Source organism: Barbus barbus, assembly GCF_936440315.1.
Source record: "Barbus barbus genome assembly, chromosome: 15".
NCBI classification, from domain to species: domain Eukaryota; kingdom Metazoa; phylum Chordata; class Actinopteri; order Cypriniformes; family Cyprinidae; genus Barbus; species Barbus barbus.
In genome coordinates this window covers 11,892,192-11,916,099 of record NC_136743.1, presented here as the reverse complement: position 1 = coordinate 11,916,099, position 23,908 = coordinate 11,892,192, and the positions used below count along the sequence as shown (strand labels likewise).

Genomic DNA, 23,908 nt, shown 5'->3' with positions numbered 1-23,908 from the left:
TTTGTGTCTCTTAGAAATGCACATTTGACATTGAGTTGACAGTAATAGTTTGAGTCAGGATGCAGATGTAAATTTATGGTCATTATCAAAATCAGTAACATCTGTAAAAATTGCAGCAACCTCCTTTTTTATATGGTGAAATTTTATTTTTCTGACTGTTTGAGTTTTATTAAAATTAACCATTGTTCTTCCATAGTAGCATACATTTACATCATGATAAACAGAGTTAAAACCACACATATAGCACCTCAATACTGTGGTAAAAATACAACTATATGGTTTCTAGGTAGCCTATTTATATGTAAAACAGTAGTCTAAATACATTTATTATAAATGCACAAATGCTAGCCCCACATTTCTGCCACAATACCATGGTGCAGTTAGTCTTACTACAGTAAATCCATGGTAAACGATGGCGATTTGTAGATTGAAAAGCCTTCTGACTGTATCGTTGCACATAGTGTTTTTCTGCTGTTTGTCAGCGCTGGTGTATCTGGATTTAAACTAGTTTATATCAGTTGACTGATATGGACTGATACTAGTTTATACCAGTCATTTGTGTTCTTCGCTGAATTCAAGCGCTTCTCACTGGATCTCACAGTAAACACATCTGCTCTAGTCAGCTCGCTCTGTGCTGCACCGCTGTTTGAACCGAGCGTATATGGTCCGTGTGGCACGGTTTAAATGAGTAGAGTTGTTTTGTTCCGCTTTTGCCGCATAAACATTAAATTGAATATTTATCGAAATTGTTTTTCGAGGAAAATTATATCACTATATAATTATAGTTATCGTTTTATCGCCCAGCCCTACCTCAAAGTATATCTCCTCCCGCGCCCCCGCTGTGAACTCTGGCGCCCCCCAGGTTGGGAACCACTGTTGTAAACAAAAGCGTTGTCTATATTTCTTATCAAATTGAGCCCGATTGAGACGCAGAGAATATTAGTGAAGAGGATCGTGCAGAACCTGTGAAAGCACAGCTTTTAATGGTAGGCCTAAGTTTTTTGTTTGTTGTTGTCTCATACTTTTAAATACGCTGTTATTTGTAAATGCTACTATGTTAGCTTTTAATATACGGTTTTATTCTGATTAAATCTTTAATGTATAACGCTTCTCATAGCTATGTGAAAATAAGTGCATTCACTTAGCTCTGAGAGAGAGAGAGAGAGAGAGAGAGAGAGAGAGGGGAAGATGCAGAGCGTGTGCAGAACAGGGAGACGTAAGGAACAGGATTGAGAACCGCTGCTTTAGAACATTGATTTTGAAACTTGTGAATCCATTAGAATCGATAGAAGACAGAATTGCGATTCATAAATGAAGAGATTTTTACATGCACCCCTAGTTTTCTCTTCCTCTTCTCTAAAGCAACACAACATGGCCTCGCCCCCTTTGCTGCATGTTCCTGGGGACGGGGTTTATCTGGGTTTGTTACGTCACGGACCCGGAAAATAACTCGTTGTAGATCCCTATGAACCGTTTTTGTAGGCATTAAACTGCCATAATGTTAAAAGACGATATCTCCGTTTGCATTGAAATTTCAGCTTCGTAACTTTATGCTCAAACAGCAACATTACATATTAACTAACTTTAAAAAAGTGAAATTGCAATCAACCACCACTTTAAATATTTTTAATAACATGTTTTGTATGTAAGTTTTATTTTAATGACCTGCTAATTGCAAAAAGGTGGGGCTTCATGGCTATTTGAGCAATAAAATTATCCATTAGAACAGTAATGCTAAATGAAGAAAGAATAAGAAAATATTATGAAATATGGATAAAGTACCCTACATCAAAATAGTCATTAAACGCTAGCATTATGAGCTTTTAGCAAACAATGAAGAAAGGCACAATCATATAAATTTCTATAGGTTTTGCTTCAGTGATGTGGCAGAAATGTAGGATTTGTATGATTGATGGATGAATGAACATGGGACTGTGTTTTGAGTAGATTGTCTCCTTCATCTTCTGCTGTCTAGGCAGAAGAACTTTGCCCGTGGCATCGAGCAGCAGCTCCCGGATGGCATGGTGGTTGCGTCTGTGCCGACTGAAGCTCAGTGTCATGAGGAGCTGTCTGACCCTGTGCCTGATCCAGAGTACCTGACTGGTAAGAGCCTATAAATTCCTAATCAATCAATCAACATCTCAGTGGCTACATTAATTTATACTGTTGTAAGAAGCCACCCAATACAGTTCTGTATTACCATGTTGAGGTTTAAAAACAGTTCAGATGGATGAATTGTGTAATCTGTTACCTTATTCATTTGAGGAGCAGTGTTATTTGATGGAATTGGCGTTAGCAGTGTTACATAAGCTGAGTGACAATATCTTATGATAAATATTATAACTGCTTCACTGAGGCCACCTCATGAAATAACGGGCTAAAGGGCTTTATCTTGTCAGTATGTGACTCATGCATAGACGAGCTTGGTGTTGTGTTCTGTTGGCTCAGAGTGCTGAGTCACAGTGTGTATATTTCAATAGAAGTCCAAAAAGAACAAAAACTTTGAGGAAAGATTAACAAGAATGAAAGAAAGAGGGCACCTTTGAATAGCACGGATATGACCTTTTTATATGTGTATGGAAATGTGAAAAAAATTATTATATTTCTGTGTGAGAATGACATAAATATAACTACTACTGGGCAAAATGCATTGTTATATGCACTCATACTTTATGTATTTTGTATGCTACAGTTTGTATACTTTTTTCCAGCACTATCGAGAGGTATATAAACAAATAGCAATTTTAAGCTTTTAATTTTAATAAATCTTAGAGATTATAAATGTTTGTCTTGATTAAATATGCCTCTTAATCTCACTCTTGACCTTATTTAAGTAATTCCCCTTATTTGCTGCTAATCCATAATAGTAACTCTCTTCACATGGATTTCTTGCTAAGCACGATCACAACAAGTCCATTCAACATTTCTTATGCTTTTATAAAACAGTGTTATGAAATCAAGAGAAAGGATTAAATTGCGGATATACAACAGTTTATTGAGAGAACAAACAAAGTCACTAGTCAGGGCGGAGCTCATGCACAGCGTGGATGGAAACCGGACGCAGGGACACAATGGGCAGCCAAGTCCAACAGTGGAATCCTCCGAAGCCAGGGCAGAGACCGGAACACACCAGAAAACAGATCGAGTGGCAGAACAGGAACACCGAGAATCTCTGAAGATCTGACAATGAGAGGAACGATAGCTGATCTTAAATAGACCCAATAATGAGCCACAGCTGGGGCAGATCAAGGTTGTAGGAATATGGAGCCGGTGCGCCAGAGTTCGGTCCATAAGGTTTCCTTCTGCCCCCGAATCCAGCAAAGCCGAACCGTCATGTCTTCCGACCGCCCATTGCAGTCTTATCGGGAGGAGCGTGGTGGTTGAGGATTGATTCAACGATACTCCACCCGACAGTAACCTCAATTTTACTGTCGGGCTTGCGCTTTTACTGGGCATTCTGCCAGGAAGTGCCCCGACGCACCACAGTATAAACACAATCACAATTCCGTGATCACGAGCTTGGACACACCCACTCACGCCACACACCACAACAGACAAGTAAGGATGAGACCGTGATTCTATGAACCGTGACAAACAGATAGTCCTGGCTTCACTGCACTGCACATGAAGCTGCTTGTCATAAACCTGCACAGCCTCTAGTACTTTCTTGCTTATTTAATTGTTTTTTAAGAAGGGAAAATTATTCAAAGTCAATCCGGGTCAAGAAACTCTACATCCATCTTCAGTGTTTGTGTTTGTGTGCATATGTTATAAATTTTCTTAAAACTTGCAACAACTCGACTGGTTCACATTATCTCCTGCGAGATCAAGTGGATGATGAAGAGGTAGAAAACGGAGAGGGTATTAACAAAATCATTTTTCAGGAGCTTCTGGACGCTGCTGCCTCTGTCAGGACTCATTAGCTGACCAATCTGACTCCCCTCTGGAGTTTACCGCACTACTAGTGTTCTGCACGGCAGCCCCTTACCCCAAATACTGTGGGGGTCAACTTTATGCTCCCGTTAATGAGAAAGAAAAGGGGGGAAATCCAGTACCCTCAAATGAGGCTTCAGAATGCTGCATCTTTTATCATACTCTTCCCCTCTGGCTTCGGCCACCCATATCATGTTGCCAAAGAATGAAGTATTATAGTCCTTAAGGTCTGATGTAAAATAAACAGCAGAAAAGGCCAAACAGAATAGAAATCGTATGTGCTTGTTTATGTTTTCTTTGTCCTGCAGCTATTTGCAGCTACAGAATGTTATGTACTGTAATACATATACCTTTGTGTTTCTTTATATATTATATATTTTCATGTGTATCTTGTCATAAGTCCTTGAATAAATCTGAAGCATTCTTCACTTTAATGGATTGGCTAAAAAAAATGCAAATGGCATTGATCAGCACTTGATGAGAAAAGCTTATAAATTAAGATACTTTAAAGACACTAAAACACTGAACAGACATGAACAAAAGTGACTTTATTAGCCAAAATGTTTCTAATTTTTCTTATTTCTAATTATTTATTTCATTTTGTTATTTTTATGTGTTATTATACATACAATTATAAAATTACATTAAACTACCGTTCATAAAAATGTATTTGCTATATTGAGTTTAGTGATTTGGGCAGCATGTTTTTAGGTGGTACCTTAAATTTGAATTGATCTGATGGTAGAAAAAAAATCTTATTCCAGTAAAAAAATAAAAAAATAAAATAAACTGGTATACTTAAAGTCTGCTAAATTGGAACAACTAATTTAGTCCTTAATGCACTAATTTAGTCCTTAATGCACTCAAACTAAATATGTACTGAAGAATATTTGATTTTGCTAAAGTGGAACTATTACAATTATACTTCAGGTACACTTTAAATATCTTGCATTTAAAGACCGATATTATTCAAAGATCATGAAATCCTTATCGATAGGGACATTAAAAGACATTTTAGGCTAAATATTAAGATATGTGCATTGTGCACAAGTGATGCTCCAAATAAAGTTTAATTATAATTTTTTATATCAGTAAGTCTTGAGCGGTATGTCAGTAAATCTATTTGAAATACTTAGTATGAAATAAATATATTTTAAATATTTTATTTTTTTACTAGGGTAGGTGTGTTATATTTTTATTATAGCAGTGTAAGAAGCATGACTAAATGCTAAATGTGTTATTATTTTATAAAATAAATTTTTTAGACTTTAAATTCCCAGTCCTAGTTGTTGAACAGCTAGTTTACCCTGTGCTAAATTTAAAGAAGGAAAAGCTGGCATTTATCACATTTTACAGCAATTTTATTATGGCTAACTTGATTCCCCAACCACCATTCAACTCCAATTTGTAATCCAGTCTAAAGGTCATAAGTATATGAAATGGTCTGGTGTGGGTCTGTAATATTGCTTGAGCTTCTGGGGAGTGCAGGTGCATTCGCTCAATGAAACAATGGTTGACATAGCTGGTCTTCAGACATAATGGTCATGGTATCAGGTGAGACTTATGAGAGGTCATATTGGATAGTTGTGGGAAGATTAAAACAGGTAATCTAGAAGAGTCATCCTCTGTCAGTCATGCTTGAGGCCTTGGCTGTGAAGACAGAGGTTATTTATCTACTGCAGTGTGACGTGCTACAGGCCTGGGAGGGAGGCGTATGAGGCAGGTGGTTCGGTGCCAACCCTTCAGACTCATCACCCCATCACCTGATGCTCTTCAAGCTCCTCTATTGCAAGAACTGCAAATTATGCATAATACACGACTCATTAGTCATATTAGACACATGTACGTCATTCAGACTTTTAATTACATCCATAGAAAGCTCTTTGGAGTGCACATCTTCTATCCTCTCACCAGCAGAACACTGGGATTCAAGTCCAGTAAAGCTCTTTTTGTGCTACACAAGATTATTTTGAGGCTGTTACAGTCAATTTAAATGTGTAACAAGAGGGAATTAAATAGAAATATAAAATAAGACAATATCGTAATGTTGCTTCTTTCTTCTGGGAAACACATAAGAAAATATTTTAAAGAATGTTTGAAGAAAGTCATACAGGTTTGAAATCATTATATTTTGAGTAAACAAAGATAGAATTTAGATTTTTGGGTAAATTATCCCTTTCAGTTGTACTGTACTAATGATATGAAAACAGTTGTCTTAAACATTTGCAAATTAATGTTTCTGATTGGCTGATACACAACACCAAATGTGTGTGGTTAGTAAGATTTGTTATTTTATATATATAAAATTGGTCAAAAGTGACAGTAAGGCCATTTATAAAGTTGCTAAATATTTGTATTTCAAATAAATGCTTGTTTATTTTATTTTTTTATTGTTTTAATCACAGTCTCCACAAAAGCACACCAAACACAACTGTTTTCAATACTGATATTCTGCATATTAGAATGATTTCTGAAGGATCACATGACACTGAAGCCTGGAGAAATGGCTCCTAAAAATTCAGCTTTGCCGTAGTAGGAATAAATTCCAAATATGTTAAACAGAAAACAGTTATTTTAAATTTAAATAATATTCTACTGTTTTTACTGTATTTTTGATTAAATGCATCAGCCTTGGTGGGCATAAGAGACTAAAAAAAAAACACACAAAATATTTTTTTTTTCAACATGTTATTTCATGTGGTATGTGGGAAATTACAGTACTTCATATATCCTTTTTTGTTTTTGTTTTGATTTTATTGTCCCTTTAACCACAGTCAAGTTTTAAATGAAGTGGTCCTTTCTTGTTGCTCGTTGTTACCTCGTTGCAAAATTCTTTGCGGCATCATTTAAGAAGTGTTGTAAAAAATGTTTGAACTCCTGTTTTAAGATAAGCTTCTGTTTCTTGCCCATGCCCTTAATACATCATTGTTGTGTTTTTCCCTCGACTGTCTCGAGACGTCACTTCTGAAACTTACCTGAGGTTAAATTAGTTACTAGCTCAGGTAATTGGGTACAGTACGGGCAAGTGGCACAAACCCGAGCGGTCGTTGAAGATGTCAGGCCTCTGCCACCCTCCCTTGCTGATGTGGGCAAGTTGGTGCGACGGTCAGTGTATTTGTCACTATGTCAGCACTCCTGGAGCCGTTCCTCCCAACCCTCTCAGGGCAACGCATTCATCTTTCTATTCGTCTCTGGGTTGGAAGTCATTCATCATAGGACCAGAGGACTCCATCAATTATTCCAAAGGGAAAGGAAGAAGGCCGAGAATCTTTGAAAGGCAAATACATCTTGATTTAATTGGAATGCAGGTAGCAAGCACATTGACACTAAGCATATTTCCTCCTGGAAGAAAGAAAGGAGGGAAATCATCTCTGCCTCCTGATACAAACAGTGACTCACATTCATGGCCACAGATGCAGATTCTTTGAGGGTGGGGTGTCCGGGTTAAGCAACACTTGTCTTTGTGACATACAATTCGCCTGGGGTTTTTTTCAAAGGCACACGCACGCCAGCACAGTTTCATGGCAATCGGAATGAAAACACTAAAAGAAATTACTTCAAAACACACACTACGTGATGCAAAAACACCACAGGTGCTACAGCCTGCTGGGCAGGTACCGGGTGGTGAGCGGGCGATGAATAGATGCCATTGATCATCAAACACAAAGGAGGCTGCAAAGAGAGTTGAGTGAAATGGCTGACACATGGATTTCTCACCGCTTCTTAGAATTACCTGTGCTTTGGCAATCTCCTGAATGCAGCTCTTGAAGACGGCACAGAAGTGACAAGGTCCAGATTTAATCAGACGGATCCAATCAAGTTAGGCCTTTGTGGATGCTCTGCAGTGGGAGTTCCTGTAATCCCAAAGAATGGCCCGGCAGGATCGATGAGCTGGAGATTTCCTGTTTCATGTTTGGATCTTCTTTCATCACCGCTCATGTGTGCAGATACCACCTTGCAGTTTCAGTCCGCGAGGTTTTCTAGCCGCTATACGGGAAGGAGTGGAACTTTGAGTATCTTCCATGCTTGGCAGTGTGTTATTTCTGCTTGAGTTCTGTCATGGACAGTTTTGCTGTCTAGCAGAATGAGTTTTGAGTTGATAGGTGGCCTTGCTGTGAATTTTAAAACTTTTTCTTCATCTTCTGTGATTTATTACTTTGTGTGCTTGTTATTTTTAATCTGTTATCTGTCATCTCTTGTATATCTGTAGTGTGTTACAAGGTTGTGCACAATTCAGAGTTGAAGAATTGGATTCCTTTTATTCTTTTATTCATGAGTTGGAATTTGAATTTGAATGTCAAGAAGAAGAATATGTTGAATTGTAATTCCAAAAAAATAAATAATAATAATACAAGCAATGCTTGCTGGGAAATGAGTTGTTCTTGTGTTGTTAATATACAAATTAAATATATACACTATAAAAATGATTTGAAATAAAAAAACATTTTTGGATTAGGTTTTATAAGAAAATACTATTTCAGTCTTCAAAATTTCATTTTTAATTCAAAGTTTAAATTCAATTGCTGTTTCTTTGTAATTAATTGTGAAATTTACTAGCAATCTCTGAGTGGAAATAGTTTATACACCATTTGTTCAGTGTTTATTAGAAATAAAGTACACGTTAAGTATATACAGTATGATGTTTTAAATATATCTATATATCTACACTGTAAAAGTTATTTTATTTTCATAGTTATAAATACAACAGATCAATGTAGCATGTTTTACAAGAAAATATCTATCTATCTATCTATCTATCTATCTATCTATCTATCTATCTATCTATCTATCTATCTATCTATCTATCTATCTATCTATCTATCTATCTATCTATCTATCTATCTATCTATCTATCTATCTATCTATCTATCTATCTATCTATCTATCTATCTATCATAACATTTACAGTAATTTCTTTGAATTTTAGGTTAATTTAATTTTGCTTCCTTGCATTAAGATTTAAATTGAAGTTCTGAATCCTGTTTGCTACAAAAGTCAAATTCAGAACTGTGATTTAAACAGTTTAATTCTTCTTAACTCCCTGAAGGACTCTGTGACTAGATCACATCTGTATTTTGAGCAGAAAACAGATCTTTAATAAATAATGATACAGACTTGCATCTCCAGTAAATGAGATGCAAGCTTACATCAAACAAATTAGCATGTTGACCCAGGAGTTGATTCATTTGCTTAATTGCAATACAGTCTGTGAATTTTTCAATAAACTACAGTACAAAATACCTCCCAGTAAAAATAAATAATGAAAACTCTGATGACTTTCAAGGCCATTTGTGTATTGGTTTATTGTAGCCTCAGAATACAGAACACGGTTCATGTTTATTCTTGTTATGACAGGTGCTCCTTTAGGATGTTTTCTTCACAGTGGGGAACTTCACATGCTATCTATACTTTATTAGACCTGTCAGTAATTGGAATTGGAAGAGAAGGTCACACCTTCAGGGAATCAGTTCCCAAGCCAGAGTGTGGCATCAGCAAAGCAATCTTTTATACATTAGCTTAGCTGCTCAATAATCAATAGTTATGGTACCATCATGAATTGTGTTTGTTTATTAGCATGAATGTCATCTCTGTGCCTGTATTATGTTGTTATTTTCCATTAATGCATTTTGATTATTGCAAAACCATTGTACACTACGCTCAAGACTAAGAAGGTGTTAAAAGCTTGCCTTTAACTTTATCTCTAGTTGAGCACATCTCAACAAGATAAAATGCAATTTTCCATCTTTGACATATTTTCACACTATTTTTGTGTTGGGGGAGACTGTAAAGGGGGCGAACGAGATGTGAGGCAAGCAGATCCAAGTGCAAGCTTTTATTAATAAACAGTCAAATCACAGGCAGGGTCAAACAACAGCACACAGATATGGCACGGGCAAGACACAAGAGTAATCCTAGGGCAAGCGTGGGTCTTGATCGGCGAACAATATCTAACAGGGCAAGGCAGAGAGATAATCCAGGTACACGAGCAATAGTCCAAGAGAGGTGCAAACAGAGTCCGAACGGCAAGGCAAAGGGTTGCATCCAGGTAACACGAGCAAGAATGAAAACACGAGAAAACACACAAGGCAAGGCAAGGCAAGACTGATAACTACGTGGGCTCCGTAGAGTAGCTATCGCTAGGAGAGTGATAAACGCTATACAATACTCGGCAATGACAGAGAGGAAGTCCAAGGCTTATAAAGCGTGTGTGATTGTGTAATCAGCTGTGTAATCAGAGCAATGTGAGATTGGTGACAGCTGGGTGTCGTCAGTGCAGTGGATGATGGGAATTGTAGTCCAATGGTGAGGTGCAACAGTGTTGTAGTGCAAGAGTCCATGCGGTGAGCGGGTGACCTCTGGTGGTGAGTGAACGGAAGTTCATGGACCAGATTCGTGACAGAGACGTTTTATTTTATTTTTTGGTTTTGGCCTAATAGTCCTGCATTTTGGATGTTTAATTCTTTGTATTTTGAGTAGAAGTCTCACAGAGCCTATGGATGATTTGTGAAGTTCATGTTCAATTGATATATGTGATGCCAGAATACATCACATTTTCTTTTCATCTTTGTTTATTTATTGTTTATGTTTTTCAGTGACAGCATGTTGTGCGGGTTTTGCTGCTTGTTTAGTCTGCTGCATCTGTCACTTATTAATATACAAATGTGGAATATCTGTCTACCGTGAGTGAAGTGACATTCAGCCAAGTATGGTGACCCATACTCGGAATTCGTGCTCTGCATTTAACCCATCCAACGTGCACACACACAGCAGTGAACACACACACACCGTGAACACACACCCGGAGCAGTGGGCAGCCATTTTATGCTGCAGCACCCGGGGAGCAGTTGGGGGTTCGGTGCCTTGCTCAAGGGCACCTCAGTCGTGGTATTGAGGGTGGAGAGAGCGCTGGACATTCACTCCCCCCACCTACAATTCCTGCCGGCCGGAGACTCGAACCCGCAACCTTCGGATTACAAGTCCGACTCTCTAACCATTAGGCCACGACTTCCCCCAACGCTGCACTTGTAATGCTGCACTTGTCGAATGCCAAGCAAATTATACCTTCCTCTAATAGTTTAGTTCAATTCAAAATGAATAGGAGGGTAAAACAGCTTTGCCTGTTCTGCCGTAATTGAAAAGACATTCTTCACAAAAGATTGTTTTTTTATACCTTACATACCCCCAGAACAGTTGCTAAGGCAATGTGACATTTTTGTCCCTCATATTGCAACAGCTTGTGTTACAATTTGAGTTGAGCAGTTTACGAACATCACTAATAATTATTCTAGAATTATGCAAACTGGAATCCAGTTGTGCGTGAACGTTCTACAGAATATAGGAACTTGAAACTTTCTGCTGCTAATTGCATCTCCCAATTAATTTTTGGATGGAATTACAGACATTTTATATTTATTTCAACCATCGTCTACACAACTTCTTTGTTTTACTATATCCACTCATACATTTTGCTGATGAAAGTGTGGAATAAATCCATAATTTCAGCTGAATACAGAACTTGATGTGGCAGAGAGAAAAAAATAAAAAAGACGACCCATTAAAATTCAATAAAGGGCACAGTCCTCAATGGTAATCACATTTGGGGTTTAATTTATTCTTTGACACTGATTAATTGCATAGAATTGCTGGAGCCATTTCCTGCTGTAAACGTTAATTAATTAGCCGACAACATTAGATGTGATAATTAATACAGTGGGTGCCACAGCATGGGCCCTGGATCCTTCATGGTTAGCCCTTCAGATGTCTGTGGCTAATGCAAACACCCAAATTATGGGGATCTGGAAGTTCTAGGGCGATGAGTTGAATGAAAGAAGGAACTTATGTGCATAGGTTCATGTCTAGTTAAGGATACGGGCAGCAGTGGTGGTGTCAACATCCGTTCTCCCTGTGGTCTTGCTGGTTTGGAGAGCCCTTGTTGCTCACTGACATCAGTCTGAGTGGCAGTGATTCATTCTGGTGCACATAGTCCCTCTCCCAAAGTCCCTCTCAATTAAAATGGCAACATATGGCCCAGTGACCAGTAAAGCACAGAGGCAGCTATCTGCTCTGATGTCTGGAGATTCTGATAGAGACGTCCCTCAGTATGGCTGAGAGGGAAAGTGTGTCACCTTGATCTTTTAAGAAGTGTCCGCTCCTCCTCGAGCATCTATATTTGGAACAGATAGATCCTCTTGATGGATAGTGTCCTGTTGGCCAAATTGTTTACTGTGTTAATTTGTTTGCATGACTTTTTGACTCAATTACAGGATGCATGCGTCCTTCATGTATGCTAATTTGAAGGGCGGTAAATGTGTCTCTTAAATGTCACTAAGGAGCTATAATAACCAGAAACATTTTAATATTCTTGTGCTTTCACATATTTACACCTCACAGCATCATTGACAGCACACAAGAATGCAGACTGCACACTGTCATTTAATTTCACATGTGTGCTTGTGCTGCTGAAAATGTGATATCTTGGTGTCTTTTTAATTTGAAAGAAAGTTTTATAAGAAGTTCTGTCAGTTTCTCAAATGACTGGGTTAATGAGTTGGCTTACTTGAACGATGAATATGATTTGTAATTTTTACATTAATTTACACAAAGAAGGTGTTAAAGAAGTTTACAAGTTCAATGTTATATACTTTCTCCTATCCCAGCATGATGTGCAGAGACAAATAATTAACTGTTTTTAGGCAAAATTTACTGAAATTGCAGAGTAAACTGTTGCCAGAATTTTACACAAATTAACAGTAATTTCTTGAAGTGAAATAATCTGAAGCACTACTTTAATCAAGTCAAGTCAAGTTGAGCTTTATTGTCATTCTGCTACATGTGTGGACATATAGTGGAACGAAATGTCGTGTCTCGCAGGACCACGGTGCTACATACTTAAACATAAGATAAACATACAACAATGCAAGTATATAAAAAAAAAAACAATAGAGCATCTGACTATAGACAAAAATAGACCATCTGACTATACATATACACTCACCTAAAGGATTATTAGGAACACCTGTTCAATTTCTCATTAATGCAATTATCTAATCAACCAATCACATGGCAGTTGCTTCAATGCATTTAGGGGTGTGGTCCTGGTCAAGACAATCTCCTGAACTCCAAACTGAATGTCAGAATGGGAAAGAAAGGTGATTTAAGCAATTTTGAGCGTGGCATGGTTGTTGGTGCCAGACGGGCCGGTCTGAGTATTTCACAATCTGCTCAGTTACTGGGATTTTCACGCACAACCATTTCTAGGGTTTACAAAGAATGGTGTGAAAAGGGAAAAACATCCAGTATGCGGCAGTCCTGTGGGCGAAAATGCCTTGTTGATGCTAGAGGTCAGAGGAGAATGGGCCGACTGATTCAAGCTGATAGAAGAGCAACTTTGACTGAAATAACCACTCATTACAACCGAGGTATGTAGCAAAGCATTTGTGAAGCCACAACACGCACAACCTTGAGGCGGATGGGCTACAACAGCAGAAGACCCCACCGGGTACCACTCATCTCCACTACAAATAGGAAAAAGAGGCTACAATTTGCACGAGCTCACCAAAATTGGACGGTTGAAGACTGGAAAAATGTTGCCTGGTCTGATGAGTCTCGATTTCTGTTGAGACATTCAGATGGTAGAGTCAGAATTTGGCGTAAACAGAATGAGAACATGGATCCATCATGCCTTGTTACCACTGTGCAGGCTGGTGGTGGTGGTGTAATGGTGTGGGGGATGTTTTCTTGGCACACTTTAGGCCCCTTAGTGCCAATTGGGCATCGTTTAAATGCCACGGCCTACCTGAGCATTGTTTCTGACCATGTCCATCCCTTTATGACCACCATGTACCCATCCTCTGATGGCTACTTCCAGCAGGATAATGCACCATGTCACAAAGCTTGAATCATTTCAGATTGGTTTCTTGAACATGACAATGAGTTCACTGTACTAAAATGGCCCCCACAGTCACCAGATCTCAACCCAATAGAGCATCTTTGGGATGTGGTGGAACGGGAGCTTCGTGCCCTGGATGTGAATCCCACAAATCTCCATCAACTGCAAGATGCTATCCTATCAATATGGGCCAACCTTTCTAAAGAATGCTTTCAGCACCTTGTTGAATCAATGCCACGTAGAATTAAGGCAGTTCTGAAGGCGAAAGGGGGTCAAACACAGTATTAGTATGGTGTTCCTAATAATCCTTTAGGTGAGTGTATTATAAATACTATAACTACTATACCTAGTTGCCTAGACATACACAAACTGAGACTGTACAATAACTTTACATATATACTGTACATGAAATTGTGCAAAAAAAAAAAAAATTATATGTATATTATTTATATATACATTAAATTGTTGTGTAGATTAAAGAGAGATTTTGTGGGAAGCAGTGCATAGTGCAAAAAGATTTGTAGTCCAATGCTCAAGTAAACATTATTTTGTAATGCAATACTCAAGTAAACATTTTCTTATTGGATCTTTGTAGCAGGGAGTGTTTATAGAATGTGTCTAGTGTGTATGTAGTGGGATGAGTGCGTTACTACAGGTGGTTTGTATAGCCCACTCACCTGTGTGTAGCACACTTAGGAAAAGTTGTCAACAGTATTAATGAGTTGGGTGGGTGGGGGGGTCAGAGGGGGACAGGGAGATTGGAGTTAAGAGCTCTCACAGCCTGGGGAAAAAAGCTGTTGAGCAATCTGACAGAGCGAGCTTTGATACTCCGGTACTTTCTCCCTGATGGTAGGAGCTGGAAGAGGTTGTGGGAGGGGTGGGTGGGGTCTTTCACGATGCTGGAGGCCTTGCTGGAGCATCATGCAAGGAAAATGCCCAGGATGGAGGGGAGAGGGGCACCGATGATCTTTGCGGCAGTGTTCACTGTCCGTTGTAGGGTCTTGCGGTCAGAAGCACTGCAGTTCCTATACCAGACAGTGATGCAGGTGGTCAGCACACTCTCAATGGTGCCCCTGTAGAAAGTGGTGAGGATAGGTGGCGGGAGACTTGCCCTTTTCAGCCGGCGGAGAAAGTGGAGGCGCTGTTGTCCCTTCTTGTTGAGTGACGTGACGTTGGTGGTCCAGGTGAGATCCTCGGTGATGTGCACCCCCAGGAATTTAGTGCTGCTGACTCTCTCCACGGTGAAGCCGTCGATGGTCAGTGGGGGGTGTTCAACAGAGTTTCTCCTGAAGTCTATCACAGCCTCTTTTGTCTTACTCACATTGAGGGGCAGGTTGTTAGCACCACACCATTTCACCTTTTCCTCTCTGTAGAGCGTTTCATCGTATTCATTTCATTGTTGCTGATGAGGCCTACCACAGTTATGTCATCAGCAAACTTGATAATGTGGTCAGAGCAGTGCAGTCGTGAGTCAGCAGCGTGAAGAGCAGCGGGCTGAGCACACAGCCTTGTGGGGCACCTGTGCTCAGTGTGGTAGTGCTGGAGGAGTTGTGGCCGACACGGACTGACTGAGGTCTTGCAGTTAAAAAGTCCAGGATCCAATTACAGAGGGAGGTGTTAAAGCCCAGAAAATTTTGTTTGTGGATGAGCTGTTGTGGGATTATTGTGTTGAATGCTGAGCTGAAGTCGATGAACAGCATTCTTACATAAGAGTCTTTCTGTTCCAGGTGAGTAAGAGCTAGGTGGAGAGTAGTGGATATTGCATCGTCCGTGGAACGGTTTGGACGGTATGCAAACTGGAATGGGTCCAGTGTGTTTGGGAGACTGGATTTGATGTGATGCATGACTAACCTCTCAAAGCACTTCATCATGATTGGGGTCAGTGTTATGGGACGATCGTCATTCAGACAGGACACAGGTGACTTCTTTGGTACTGGAATTATGGAGGTGGATTTGAGACACGTGGGGACGACTGCCTGGCTCAGCGAGGTGTTGAAGATGTCTGTTAGGACATCCGTCAGCTGTGCAGCACAGTCTCTCAGTACACGTCCAGGTATGTTGTCAGGGCCTGCAGCCTTTCGTGGGTTAATCCGGGACAGGGTCTTCCTTACGTCGGCTGGAGAGAGACAGAGTACCTGGTCGTTTGGAGATGTGAGTTGTAGTTTCTGTGCAGGTGTGTCGTTCTGTATCTCAAATCGTGATATATATATATATATATATATATATATATATATATATATATATATATATACCATGATATATATAGAGAAATTGCATCAAACAGTTATTTGCTTAATTTAAATATTGTATTTATGGATGTAAAACTGTAAAAGTGTAGTGCAATTTTATTTTATTTATTTATTTACTTTTTTTGGTAAAATGTATAGGTTTTCTGAACATTTCAGTATAAAAGGGAAAGGGGAAAGGGTGTGTGGCCAAGTATGGTGACCCATACTCAGAATTTGTGCTCTGCATTTAACCCATCCAAGTGTACACACAGTAGTGAACATACACCCGGAGCAGTGGGCAGCCAATGCTGCGGCGCCCGGGGACCAGTTGGGGGTTTGGTGCCTTGCTCAAGGGTCTCACCTCAGTCGTGGTATTGAGGGTGGAGAGAGTGTTGGTTATTCACTCCCCCACCTACAATCCCTGCCGGACCTGAGACTCTAACCCACGACCTTCAGGTTACAAGTCCAACTCTCTATCCATTAGGCCACGACTGCCCTATAGGTTATATTGGTTGATTGAAACCATTGTTGATTTTTGTATGCCATGTTTTGGGATGTCAACACATTTCATTTAAAAAATTCACTTGACATAACAGCCATGTCAGCGTTGTACTCCAACACTCCACTCCCACAATTGTGTAAAATATTATATTGTTACTGTAAAATAAAGTACAGTTTTGACATTTAGAGTGCAAATTGGATGAGTTTTAAATATTTCAGTTTTAAACACTAAAAAAAGTGACCACTTTCACCTGATCTATGTAACCTTTGAATACTTCTCGGTGTAACTTAATGTATAAGGTTGATTCACTTATATTACATACAATTGTTTTAGTCAGACTTCAGTTTAGGGACCAATTCTTACTATTAACTAACTATTAACTACTACTGCTGCCTCAAATAAACTCCTAATTTGTTTCTTATTAAAGGGATAGTTCACCCAAAAATAAAAATTCTGTCATTAAGTACTCAACGATTGAAATCTGAGAGCTTTCTGACCCTGTATAGACAGTAATGGAACTACCATATTCAAGGCCAGGAAAGGTAGGACATAGTTAAAATAGTCCATGTGACATCAGTGGTTCAAAAGAAATTGAAAAAAAAAATTGGTGAATAAATTAGTTATTTTTGTTTTGTTGCTCATAAAAAGTATTCTTGTAGCTTCATAAAGTAAAGATTGAACCAGTGATGTCACATGGACTTTTTTTAACAATGTCCTTACTATCTTTCTGGGCCTTGAATGTGGTAGTTCTTTTACTGTCTATGGAGGATCAGAAAGCATATTTCATCAAAAATATCTTAATATGTGTTTCAAAGATGAACGAAGGTCTTACACATTTGGAACAATGTTATTAATGACAGAATTTTTGTTTTTGGGTGAACTTTCTCTTTAATAGTTAGTAAGGTAGATGTTAAGTTTAGGTATGGGGTAGGATTAAGGGATCTAGAATATGGCATTAATATATGTTTTATAAGTACTAATAAACAGCCAATATGCTAGTAATATGCATGTTAAGCAACTAGTTAATAGTGGGAATTGGTCCTTGATATAAATGACCATAATTTACCATTGCTTTTGCTTAACACCATTTCATTTTAATGTTACCACATGAAACTTTTTAAAGGTTTAGACCTACTCTTATCGGTGTACTGCGTTTGAGTCGACTTCACATCTTTACCATTAGCCCTCTCTTAGATAAGCCTGTTGCGATTTGAGGTACGTCCCAATGTTCAATCATTTTCCCCTGCAGTCATCCGTTCCTTCGCTCATCCAAGATTGAACTCAGGGTGTAGCTGTTAATGGGGTTTCATGAGCCATGCGATGTCTTCTAGCAGTGGTTGTCACTGTGAATCTCCCAGCGAAGGGATTTTAAACAGTAAGATTTGCCCACGCCTTTATGAGTTATGGGCTGTCGCCCCACTGTTCAGGGCGTAGAGTGCGTACAATTTGATATTACGATTTTCTCTTGTCTTGTCACTTTGATATATGTCTGACAGTGTGCATATGTGTGTGTACATTTGTTCAGACCTTCTAAACAGATATGGGTGTGTGTTTATTTAAGGCTTGGTTTTTGTGCTCACTTTCATATTCAAATGGTAGCGTGGGCCTTAATTGTCTGCCTGCATGCCTGATCATTCCCCGTTAATGATGACACCACCCAAAGGCACGCGGCAGAATGGCAAAGATGACTCCAGCCTCTGAACTTTTTGTTTGTGATGTGAAGTTCAGTCATATTAATCATTCTGTCAGACAATGAGTGCAAGGCGCCCATGGGGTAAAAAGGAGACATGGCCCTCTGAAGCCGAGGGTTTTAGCAGAGTAAAAGAGGGGATGTGCGCTCTGCGCTTGTTATTATTTATCCAAACTCTGACGCGCTCCGCTCTGACACTGCCGCACTCTACAGGGGCACATGGGTTCTCTTTTAGATTGCTTTAAGTGGGAACTGCACAAGGTGAGGATAGTGCAAGAGCAGCGCATTTAGGAGCTTATTCATCACATTTGCGCTCCGTGTCAGAAAGCCGTCTGCCCCAAAGAGCACGGGAGCATATGGATTTAGAGGTGTTCGGCTTCAGACGAATTGGGCTCTTTGTTCAACTGTGTTAGTGAGTAACTAACAAAAACGTGTGCCAATTGGGTTTGCTTTAACCATGTAAGCCTTTGATAAAAGAACAGTTTAAGATGTTTATATGACCTTACACATTGTCTAGTTATTGAGCGTATCAGCACACTCAGTGTCTGTCTTTCTCATTAAGAGTCCAGGAATGTCCCGCTCATTAAGACAAAAGGCTTTGAGCTGATGATGTAGTGCTTTTGTCTCTAGCACCTGTGCTCTGTTTATAATGGGATTCCTCCTATCAACAGCTTACAGATATTATGAATTCATTATTTCTGCAAATCCATCATTTCGTATGTTAGCGCTGGCCTAAAATGATTCAGCGAAGCAAATCCATGATAATGTCAAGAGGAATTCATTTTTTACAGACAGAACAGAATGGGTTTAGTTCTAAAGACGTGTCAGATCAAGTTTAGAAAGCAATATGCTCTAATGCCCAGCCAGTATGTTGCAGACCGGATATGCTTTGAATTTGTGCGATCAGCCAGATGTGCTATAAGGTGGGGTTAAATTGAAACACGGCTGACAGTTGCTGTAGGAGACGAGATGATTGATTACACTGCCCGCTGAACATATGGCGATATGTGAGATTTTAGCTCACAGGGTAACCACGGGTAAAAAAGTGATGGCTCATATGTTAAAGAGAGTTGGGATGATAAATGAAAAATGCTGCAATGGATTTCATTCATACAAATCTGCTGAGCTACTCTGTGTCTTCTATTAATAATACTGTGGTAATCCTCTATGGTAAGAATTTTCTAGGAAACAGTGTTATCTTCTGACATAACAAATTTCATTTTCGTACTTTAAGATAATCCACCAATATTAGCAAGAGTGATTTATTCTCAATGTGTAGAAATGTATCAGAAATCCTGTATTATTATTTTAGTTTCAAGTCAGTGCTTTCATTTTCAGGACTCATTTAAGAACTGACAGAAAAACTGTTTGTTTATTTGTGCCTCATTTCATTCTGTGTAATCCAAATACTGTGATTTTCAAGCAACAGCAGATCAGGGTGCACTTTGCAGCAATACACTCATTCATGAAGTGCAGAGAATATACCCAATTGAGCAAGGTTAGGATTAGCAAACACTATTCCAAAAAAACATTTTATATTGGCATTGTCGGTGTATTAAGGGATTCACAGACACATTTACTCTGCATCAGCTGTCAACACAGCACAAAGCAGAACCTGTCAGTTTCTTAAACTTACATTTATTTTTAAAGACCCAGTGTAATCATAATTAAAGTTTGCTTGCTTTTAGTCCATGTGTGTTAGCTTTGAGATTATCTGTATGCTAACACACTCTTAAAAGTGCAGAAAAAGTAAAGTAATGAAGTAATATAAAATTTACAATCGTTCTCTTCCAGGAAAACAGGTCAGAAATATTGATGAACAAGGGACAATCTCTTCTACACTGTTAAAAATATATTTTTTGAAAGTTTAAATAAAACAAAGCTTGATGGAGTACATTTTGCAAGAAAATACTAGTTCAGTCTTTCATAAATGTTTCATGTTTGTAATCAGTTGTGAAATTTTCTAGCAATTTTTAAGTGAAAATTGTTTGTAACCATGGACCACAAAACCAGTCATAAGGGCCTTTTTTTTCTCTCATACATAATCTAAAAGCTGAATAAATAAGCTTTCAATTAGGATTTGACAATATTTGGCCGAGATACAACTATTTGAAAATCTGGAATCTGAGGGTGCAAAAAAAAAATCTAAATATTGAGAAAAACGCCTTTAAAGTTCTTAGCACTGCATATTACTAATCAAAATTAAGTTTTTATATATTTATAGTAGGGAATTTACAAAATATCTTCATGGAACATGATCTTTACTTAATATTTCTTTCAGTTTTTTTGAAGAAAAATCTTTGAAAAATTAATTCTTAAAGAAAAATTTTGACCCATGCAATTTATTTTTGGCTATTGCAACAAATATACCCGTGCTACTTGTGACTGGTTTTGTGGTCTAGGGTCGCATTTGTCCTTCCAGAACTTACTGTTTCTGTATGAAATCCAAGAAGTTGTTGAACGATATCATTCATTCATTTCATTTTTTTTCCTTTCCCAAATATGACTGTTTCTCATCTTTTGTGTATTTTAGGTATGGTAAACTACAGTGAGGTTACTGGATATCCACTGGTTCAGCACTGGAAACTGCGGGCAATTATGTATCATGTGAAGCTCAATCAGTGGACACTTTCCCAAGGTAAAACACCCTCACTCTTCAATTTACATGGATTTAAATATTGATCAAGTATTACAACAAACATGTTTGACCAAGTGTACAGTACATTTGGTTAGTTAAGAAGATGTTTCAGGCTAGCTGTACCTTTTTTTTTGGTCTGATAGACTGGAGTGATCTCACTGAGGAGTCCTCACTGTGACAGATATTAGTTTTGCTGGGTGGGTAGTGAAGCAGAAATGCTGGTTCTCAGTGCTCTGTTGATCCCAGATGGTTTGTGTTTAAAACCGGGGAATTTAAAGATTATGTTTATACCTTTTTGTACTATCCCAGCTTAATATTCAGAGACAACTATAAGTAAGCCATCTGTAGGTTGATTTCTTTGTAAACACTGGTGCTATCAAAACAGTACTCTGCATCCTGACTCAGCAACATTGACTCAACCAATGGTGTGAGTTTGGGGGCGGGGCTATCTGTTTTGCCAACCAATGGCAGTGGACTTTTCAGGAAACCTTTTTTTTTTTCAATTTTGTGATGGTAGTGGTGCAGAAATGACACACTTCAGCATCAAGGAAGACAAAAGGCAGCATTCGAAGAGGCAGAGTATTATTTTTGTCAATTTAAGTTTCTTTTTTTGGCCATGTATTTGGACTGTGAGTGACCACTTCATTTGTTTAATGAACGCTGTATGTTCATTGAGCAGATGTCAGATTCCAAGTGCTGTTATATAAGAAATACTCCCTATTAATGAATGGCCTTTAAAATTTGATTTCCTTGTGTTCATATTGCTTGCACCAGTTCCCTCTCTTCTTATCCCATTATCATTAAAGTATTAATTTTACATATGACTGAGAAGTGGAGTTTTTACATTTTCAGTTCTGATTTTTACCACTTTTTTACCCTGTTGTTTCTGCATCTTCTAACTTGAGGTCAATTTGCATGAAGTGTAATAATGTAATTTATTTATTCAGTTTGTGCAAGATATGAAAACTTTGTGTTGAAATATAGGACTGTTCCTCTGAGCATTCTGTGAATAGCCACATGTTTTATTAAATGAACAATGATTTGTTAACATGCAAACAAGTTGAGTTCTATTGTCTGACAAAAGTTTCAGAGGTCTTCAGTGCTTTTGCAAAAGTACACGCAAAATAGTACTTTATATTCTAAAGTACTGCAGGGAAATGTCAATTCTATGACTAATAGCTTACATTTAATTTTTTTTTATGGATTTTGTGTGTTAAAAAAACAACAACAATAAAAGTTTTTAAAAGGTCAGATATCAGCCTACACAAAAGCTATCAATACCTCTGCAAGGCCTTGTTGTTTATCCTTCCCTTGTTTCCCCGGATAACATTTCATGCACTTACAGATCATGTTTTCACTCTTTCTTTCCCCACATTCTTTGTTTTGTCATGTGCACTGCAGTATGTGTAACTGTATTGGACAATAAAGCATAATAAAGCTTTGACAAGAAATCTTTGACAATTAAGTTGAATCCTGCATATTGTAGCTGCACTGAACATTTCATAATAAAGCTTTGCATATTTCACATCTCCACGTTGTTTGATTTTTTTCTCTTTTGTTTGATCTATAATGCAGCTTCTGCTTTTAATAGGGTGAATTTAAAGTTTGAAGTGAAATGGAATTTAAAGTTTGACGTGATACTCTAAAACCTCTCACAACTAAATTACTACTTTTTTACCTTTCTTCTTCAGCCTTCAGTTCAGCAATTCATTCACTGGATGGGGCCACCCTGCGCAGTGACTTTGTGTCCATTTTAAAAGAGTTTGGAAACCATTTTATCCAGGAGGCAGTGTATGGCTTTGAGGAATCCTGTACCATATGGTATCCCAACAAGCAAGTCCAACGCCAGCTGTGGTTGGAGTACCAGGATATCAGCAAAGGTAAGTTATACAAACATATTAATTTAAAATATTTAATTTGCTGCTTTAGACCATATTATATTTGCTCACATTCGCTAATACGGAAGTGCATATAAGTTGCACACTGTGCACAGATGTGTTTGTTTGTTTTGTAAATAGTAAGACTTATTTTAAAATCGCTTAATAATATTAATAATAATTTGACGTCTGTAAAGGTTGCTTGTTTAATAATTAGTAGTAGTCGTAGTAGTCAAGTCAAGTCAAAGTTTATTTCTATAGCACGTTTAAAAGCAACAGAGTTGCACCAAAGTGCTGTACAACAAATACAAATACAATACAGCAAAAAAAAACCAAAAAAAAAAACAGAGCCTTAAGCAGGCATTATTCAAAAGCCAGGGAGAACAAATAAGATTTGTTAGTAGTAGTAGAAATAAAAAAATAAAAAAGTGACTGTACAATATTTATTATTAAATATATTTTGCTTATTATTGGATATTATCCTAAATATAGAACAGATATGTTACCTTACTGATAAATAAATAAGTAATAACCATATTGATGTGTTTTCTGCTTGAAGACGCTGTGGTTTTACCCATGGTTTGTAAATGATAACCATTGGGTAAATGATAACCATTGTTTTTATGCTTTGGATGCACTGTTTTATTTTATTTTATGAGGCGATAAACCTTTCAATTTTTTGGAGGAGATAAACAGAGCAAAACATATTTTACCTGTCCATAAATTATGCAAAGGTAAATGATTTAATATTTATACATGGCTAAATAAATAATAACATTTAAAAAAATAAGTCTGGTTAAGCATATACTGTAGGAGTTTGGCCCAGTGCACCCAAATTTTGTTTTTGTCCATTTTGGCGAGGATGTGGACAGGAGCTGAGGAAGTAAAACTCAACACAGCCTTTGGGAGGTCGGTCACATCTGTTCAGCCAATAAAAGGGGGCAAGGGCAGATGTGAGAAGGCTGGATGGCTGGCTAAAGCTGAATGCAGGCCAGCGCTGCTCAGTACTCAGGAGGCCCCTGGGCAGGCTCACCTAGTTTTTAATGCTTCAGCTCCACTCAGCTGAGCCCATATATATGTACAAGGTCAGTTAGGACAGAACTTATTTGGAAAGACAACAAAAGTGTGACGTTACCAGATTAAGAATTGCT

At 38.2% G+C, this 23,908-nt stretch overlaps 1 protein-coding gene across 1 annotated transcript in view; it reads left to right on the top strand.

Moving 5' to 3' along the window:
- Positions 1-23,908, top strand: part of astn1 (astrotactin 1) — a gene marked incomplete at both ends in the record, with an annotated part of 275,148 nt that overhangs the window by 166,762 nt on the left and 84,478 nt on the right. The window contains 3 exons of the mRNA XM_079434773.1: positions 1,976-2,103; positions 20,776-20,880; positions 22,572-22,760. Of these exons, the coding sequence (XP_079290899.1) occupies positions 1,976-2,103; positions 20,776-20,880; positions 22,572-22,760 (422 nt within the window). The remainder of the gene's footprint in view (positions 1-1,975; positions 2,104-20,775; positions 20,881-22,571; positions 22,761-23,908) is intronic.